Consider the following 6947-nt stretch of genomic DNA (forward strand, 5'->3'; position numbering starts at 1 on the left):
GATCCGCATATCTTTTTTTTTGAAAGTAAAGCTCAACACATGAAGTGGAGTATAGTCAAAATGGAAAATTAAATTTTTTTTATAATATATCCATTCTTTTTCAGTTTTTGGGAGGGGGGAGGTTTTTTTTCTCTTAATTTTATCTGTTTGTTTGTATTCTGACCCACAAGTTAAACATATTTAAAATCAAATAAAACTCAATTTACAAAGAGTCTACTCTCATTTTGTATTTGTATGGACTGACTTTTACTTAAAACTAGTTTTAAGACCCGTGCCAAGCACGGGAAAATAAAGAGCTGCTTACCGAAAAGATTATGAAAGGAGCACATGAGAAATAAACCAATCAAGGCAGAATGTTACGTAGCAAGCCAGTAAAAACTTTTCTATAGACAACATTAATAGTATGATCTGAAACTTTGCCATTAGAACCAACAGATAATATCTTCAGTCCAGAATGAATGCTGACCCGAGAGAGCGCAACATAAAGCTGACCATGAGTAAAAACAGGCCTCGGAAGATACACGCCAACGGTTGACAGCGTTTGACCTTGGGACTTGTTTATGGTCATCGCAAAGCAAAGCGCAACCGGAAACTGGCGTCGAGTAAACCTGATCGGTAATGTATCATTATTAGGTGACATGTTCATCCTGGGAATAAAGACAATCTCACCAGTATTACAACCTGCTAATATGACGCACTTAATGATGTGGTCACTAAGACGTCTAACCTGCATTCGCGAGTCCATTGGATTGGTCAATATTGCGAAGAAGCATCACAGGAACACCGATTTTAAGAACTAACCGGTGTTGGGGAATTCCTGAACAATTCAGCGCATTCAATGACTCGGTGCTCATTGTGTATAATTCAGATTCCAGGTGACCATCTTCATTAATCAGTGTATCAGAGCTCAAGTAAACCCTCTCGTTGCCAGGGATCAAAGACATCACGTGATTGTTTACTTCAGTTACAACATCAAGTGTTGGTGCTAATATACTCCTACCCTTAAAATAATCCACGCTAGAAGAATGGAGTAAAATGTCAGAATAAACAAACAACACCAAATCATGCAGACATGGATACTCAATATTCACCAGCAAGTTGTCGGGTATTCTAATTACTGATTCGCCATCGGTGCTGTCTCCGATTAACCTGTCACCAATTTGAAGCAGCCATGTAGCAAATTCCTCTAATTGTACACCGTGGATATCTCGTGAACCACAGCACAGCCTCATGTTTTCAGTTAACTGCAACACTTGGCAAGATTGCCACAGGTTCGAAGCATTAATACACGAATGAACGATCTCTTCCCGGGAACTACGAGGAATCACAGGAAATATCTGACGGAAATCACCTCCCAGAACAACAATTTTCCCACCAAATGGAGCATCGGGATTATATCCACGATCAAAACGAAGAACATCCTTAAGGTACTTGTCGAGCGCTTCGAAGCAAAATTTATTTAACATAGGTGCCTCATCCCATATAATTAATTTTGCAGATGAAATAAGACGCGCGAGGGGTGTGCCTTGCCTTATATTACAAATAGAGTCTGGTTAACACTGAGTGGAACCTTAAAGCGTGAATGAGCAGTTTGCCCATTAGGCAACAACAGAGCTGTAATGCCACTGGATGCAACGTTGAGAACAATATCACCCTTCGACCTTATTGAAGCAGACAGTGCATTCCATAGAAAAGTCTTAACAGTTCCACCATATCCACAGAAAAAGAAAAAACCACCAGCGCCATGACTAACTGCATTTGCTATTGTGTCGAATGCAACGCACTGGTCTCGATTCAACCTTTTGATTATATTAAATACAAAAATATCAAATGATTTTAACTTTGAATTTCTTGTAAAATAATATCTAATAATTTTATTATTATTATTATTATTATTGAGTGACTATATATATATTATATAAGAATTTAATGAATAAATTTATCATTATTTTTGTCTAAAAAATACAAAAAATATAGTACAATATTATTGTGCAATTAATAATAATTATTATTTTATTTTATTTTATTTTTGGACGGGGGACTATTATGTCTAACAGAGAGAAACGTTGGGGATTGATTTGTACATTAGTTTTTCTTGGGGACTAAAATGTCCGTTTTTAAAATCTTTGGGGACTGATCTGGGTAATTACTCTACCGGAAAATAAACTGGGGATTGATTTGTCTGCCGGAGTAAAACCTTGGGGACTGATCTGTGTATTAATTTTCCTTGGGGACTAAAATGTCCGATTCTAAAATCCTTGGGGACTGATTTGGGTAATTACTCTTATTTTTATATTAGAGATAGAGTATATAAAATAGATAGAAAATACGAATATATGAATAATGGAGGTTTTGAGGCAGAAGAAAGCGTACGGCCACGGGATCCAAGGCAAAGAAGAGAAGTCTATAAAAATCAGGGTTGAGATCACCATTTTCGCCTGAGTCAGCAGATGGCCAAAGGTACATACTTCACAAAAAGAGCAACAATGTAAGATGCTATGTACGGACATGAAGCTCTCATATTGGGTTAGATTGTCAACAGAAAGCGCTACAAAAGGAACACATAGATTTGTGTATGTGAACATAAATAGAAAGTAACATACATATTGGTCACTCATCTATGGTCCACCAAACCGTAAATAAACTTTTGAAACATTTCAGATAATGACCGCATGGCTAAAAAAAAAAACGAAATTCGGGGAAACAGCGGAATCCTGTGGAGTGGTGGGGGAAGGTGTGGAATGTGGTGCGTTGAGTAACTGATGTAGGGTAGACATGTAGAAATAATAATAATTGTTGTTGAAATTGTTCAAAAGGTGAGAAATAAAATAAAAGATAAAAGATTAAAATAAAGTTTTGGAATAATACAATAATAATGACAATTATATTATTATCTAACCACTGAAGAAACCTATTGAGCAAATGGTGTCATAGTTATTGGTATTGTTATAAGATACAGGGAACCGAAGCCGTGATGAGGTATATTATTTGGGCAACCCAGGCCCGGATATCAAAGGAGACACTGGATTAGATATACTAAAGGATTGACATCAATAAAAATTGAAGATGTAATGACAAAAACACTTCCTAAGTGACGTGGCTAGGACAAATGTGATCACTGTGATTCTTTTCATGATAATTAATTGGGTAAGTTAAATTAAACACTTAAGCAATTAATAGTATGACCTATTAACCGAATAAAATGAGGAAGCAAACTTATTTAGAATTTGACCTTGTGAGGAAACCAAAAAATTAAGCAGATGTTGTTCAATGATCCAAGTAACCAAGCGGTGGTCATTAATAAACTTTGGGCCCCCTGAAGCAGAGTACATAGAATCTCAGCTGATGTGATGATCAGACGGCTTAGTAGATAACCCAGTTAAAATATTTAGCATGTAATACAACGATTAATAATCATGATAATGACCATAATATATAATATATAATAAATAATATATCTCGATGGTTCATAATTAATTACGGAGAGTATAGGAAGCACTTTATACGTAGACCTCAACCAAAGTGAAAAAAATTGAAGAAGAAAAAGTTCCCGCCTTTGGAAGATAGCCCGATGAAAATGAATAATAAACAGGTAGTCAATAAATGCAAGTCATTGGATGAGATCAGTCAACAAACAAGTAGTGTGAAGTCTAAATATAGCAGTGATAATTACTCAGTTTAATTACCCCTGACATAAGTATGACTAAAAGAAGATATAGTATCATTAAATGAAATTCACAGTAAATGTTGAAGCAAGGATGGAAATTGAAGTTCATTTACTCCATGTAGGAAAATGTCTTGTCACCAGAGATTCACAGGGTTGAACAGGATGAATGAGAAAGAATGGAACACAGCTAAAGTAATTAATTGCATTGAATCAGCAAGAATAATGAAATGGAGGTAAGATTAGATGAATGGGCAAGTCGGGGGGATATATGATACATGGAGAGATACATGGGAACCAAGCAAAAAAGATACTGGGACGTCATCGTCAAAAATGAACGCTGCGACAGATTTCAAAAGCATATATGTATATGTAAATGTATATGCAATGTAAATGCTGGCCTATCAGATAGGCATGGCAGTAAATAACAAAAGAATAAATTTGGCAGACAAAAATTAGTGGGAGCACAAGAATAAACTTGGTAGACAAAAATTACTGGGAGGACGATTAAAGGCGTTGGTTGATTGTATCTAATCGGTTGTTTACCAGTTTCATGATCATCACTAAACGTGAATAGCAAAAGTTAGGTAGCCAATGTTAGATTAGCGGGGGACAGCAGCAGATAAGAAGGCATGGCTTGATAAGATTTAATAGCGTGTTTACCAATGTAAAGATCATCAGTAATTCGTAATAGGTAAAGTTATTCACCCTAAATCAGATTAGCAGGGATTATCAACAGCGCACCTTAAAATGTATTCTGGATATAATTACTGTTAACAACGTAACAGACGAAATAGTGAGGATGAATAATATTTGATGGTATTATAACTATTACCATTATAACCAAAAAGAACAATTGACTAATTACCTGCGCAGTGAGGAGGCCATAGTCAAGGAAAGCAGCCAACAAACCGTATATCCTCGAAGTTCCTGAACTAAGCATTGCCGCACAAAAGCCGAAGCTGCAGTGCACAAGAGGTAGCTCAAAAGTGGAGGGTGTTAACAGTTGAGGTCAAAGAAATTATTCAGATTCAACTAATGGGATCCTCCTGCAATAGTTGAAACAAAAGAATTTTACATGCACGAAGTTGGAGTTTTTATTAGTGAAAACATTGTGAAAAAGAAATCATAAAGTAAATAACCAGTAGAATAGATGAATCAGGAATTACCCAGGTAACACGAAAATGAATGTGTGCTGGGCATGCCGAGGAGTAAGATCGGCCAAAAGAAGGATCGGCGGAGCAATCACAGACACGACTTGCTGTGCCGACCTGAGTGAGGTGAGCGACGGCTGATTCAAGGGTTTGGAGTGGAAACGAAATGAAGCGTGGCTGCAGGAGGATAAGGTCACAACATCAGTGTGGGTCATTGCTCACCCAACCCACAGTTACAAAGGGAACAGATTGGGCCCATGTCATTAGAAAAGGCCGGTAAGGCTTGAAAATATCATGATACATCAATTAATGTCTTTGTATTGAAATGGCCGGAACAAAACGGCAGCCCAAAGCAATTAAGACCGGCTGTGAGTAAAATATGTTAAGTTGCAAAGATTGGAAAAAAGTAACCGGAACACAAGCTGCCGGGCCAACCAGCCATTATCACAACCACGAAATCCAGTTCCGGCATCACTAATAAACATAACACAACACATTACATAATAACCAGGAAATATGCAGCGGGAATTATAAATTATAAAATATAAATAAAACATGAAACATTCATAGGTCAAGAGACATGGAGATAATGATCTGAATCAAAGGGAACTAATCACCCCCGGGGACAGGATGCAATCAACTCGGGGACCAAAATAAAAGATTACAATTGGCAAACTGCTAACTTGTTCAGAAAGTGCGTACATAAATCTTAAGAAATCAAAGCGCAAAACAGCGCAGAAACAACAATACGTTATTCAGCAATATTCAGACTTCTAGAGAAAATCCCATGCAACCCTTGATGCAAACAACTCCAGCCCATCTCACGCTTCCAATGAACTTCACAACTCCGTCAGCCAGACCAATGGATCGAAACTTGGCCTTGGATACAACAGCATCAAGCGACGACTCAACACCCTCAAAATCACGGACACAATGGCTGATCCCAAGAAGCTCGCGACCTATCTTCATACAGGGTGTTTCCGTCAGGTTAGTGACGCCAATAAAGAGATGTCGACCCCACGCCATTGCGCCACCGGGTCTAAGGTTGATGGTCATCACATGAACTCCGAACCTTAAAGCGGACCGCTCATAGGTAACGAAATTCACATAATCATCGTGGCCAATCAACGTCGGATAGTCCACACATGCCCCTGCACCTATTTCTATCTCATCCAACGCAGAATCCATGGTTGCGTATCGAACCACGGAGACCGGCTTCTTGGTAAATCTACCTTCACTATTGACCCAAAAAAACACAATTGCTGGTCACGGCATACCCACTGCTCAGTCTATCAATCATTTGCAGGGTCCGCGCCGCGGGGCTCCACTGCCTTGCACTTGAAAGATACATCTGCACGTCGTATCCAGGAGTTGCCAGGTTACGTTTTGTGAGACTAAGAATCTTATAATCATCACAACCCACCATGCTAAGAAAGGCGTAAGCAGACCACTCCTCACGGTGGTTGAAGTGGTAACCCTCAAACCCGGGATCAGCAATAACAGACCTCCAGAAACCGAACGGGTCCCAAGTGATCAATGAACTCGAACGACCATCTATTGAGTATCTTGCACATACCTTGCCGGTATCTGTTCCCACCAGGAAAAATCACGTCCAGTCAAGAGGAGCAGCGACCAGAACGGCGACACGGGTTCCAAAGACGAACATAGAAAGCCTCCCACAGTCAACATCTTTGAGGGGGTTGTCCAAGTGAAGAACAATCGCCTGCCCCCCCTCCGATTTTAAATGAGTCACCATATTATCTGCCCGGTTCAATCTTTTGTACCAATCACACGACATACACCTCCCCCTACCTATGGTTTTTCCATCAAAACAAAGGAAAATCTTCAAAATCAGGTCGGTTGGCAGGGCAGAGATGTTCAAATTGACTTCATCCCCGCAATGTCCACCACGGAAGCCATGAGCAGCTTCTTCGACTGTTGCTCGGGACATTCCAAAACGATGCTGAGATTCTTTACTAGCCACGAAAGAGGAAATGCTCTGTAAACGGTAGAATGATTTCTTTAGTTGGTGTGAGTTCCTACACCGTTAGTGTGGCTCTCCTTAAATGCATAAATAATAGATAACAGATAAATGGATAAATAATAAATAAATACATAGATAATAGCCA

General features: G+C 38.9%; 1 protein-coding gene across 1 annotated transcript; it reads right to left on the reverse strand.

The window, feature by feature from the left end:
- On the reverse strand, positions 344-1466 carry LOC107640051. Its single transcript, XM_016343603.1, has 2 exons — positions 728-1466; positions 344-681 (listed from the first exon to the last, which is right to left on the reverse strand). Exons 1-2 carry the CDS (start codon positions 1464-1466, stop codon positions 344-346), a joined length of 1077 nt encoding a protein of 358 aa, XP_016199089.1.

This window comes from Arachis ipaensis, chromosome B05 (assembly GCF_000816755.2).
Source record: "Arachis ipaensis cultivar K30076 chromosome B05, Araip1.1, whole genome shotgun sequence".
Lineage (NCBI taxonomy): Eukaryota > Viridiplantae > Streptophyta > Magnoliopsida > Fabales > Fabaceae > Arachis > Arachis ipaensis.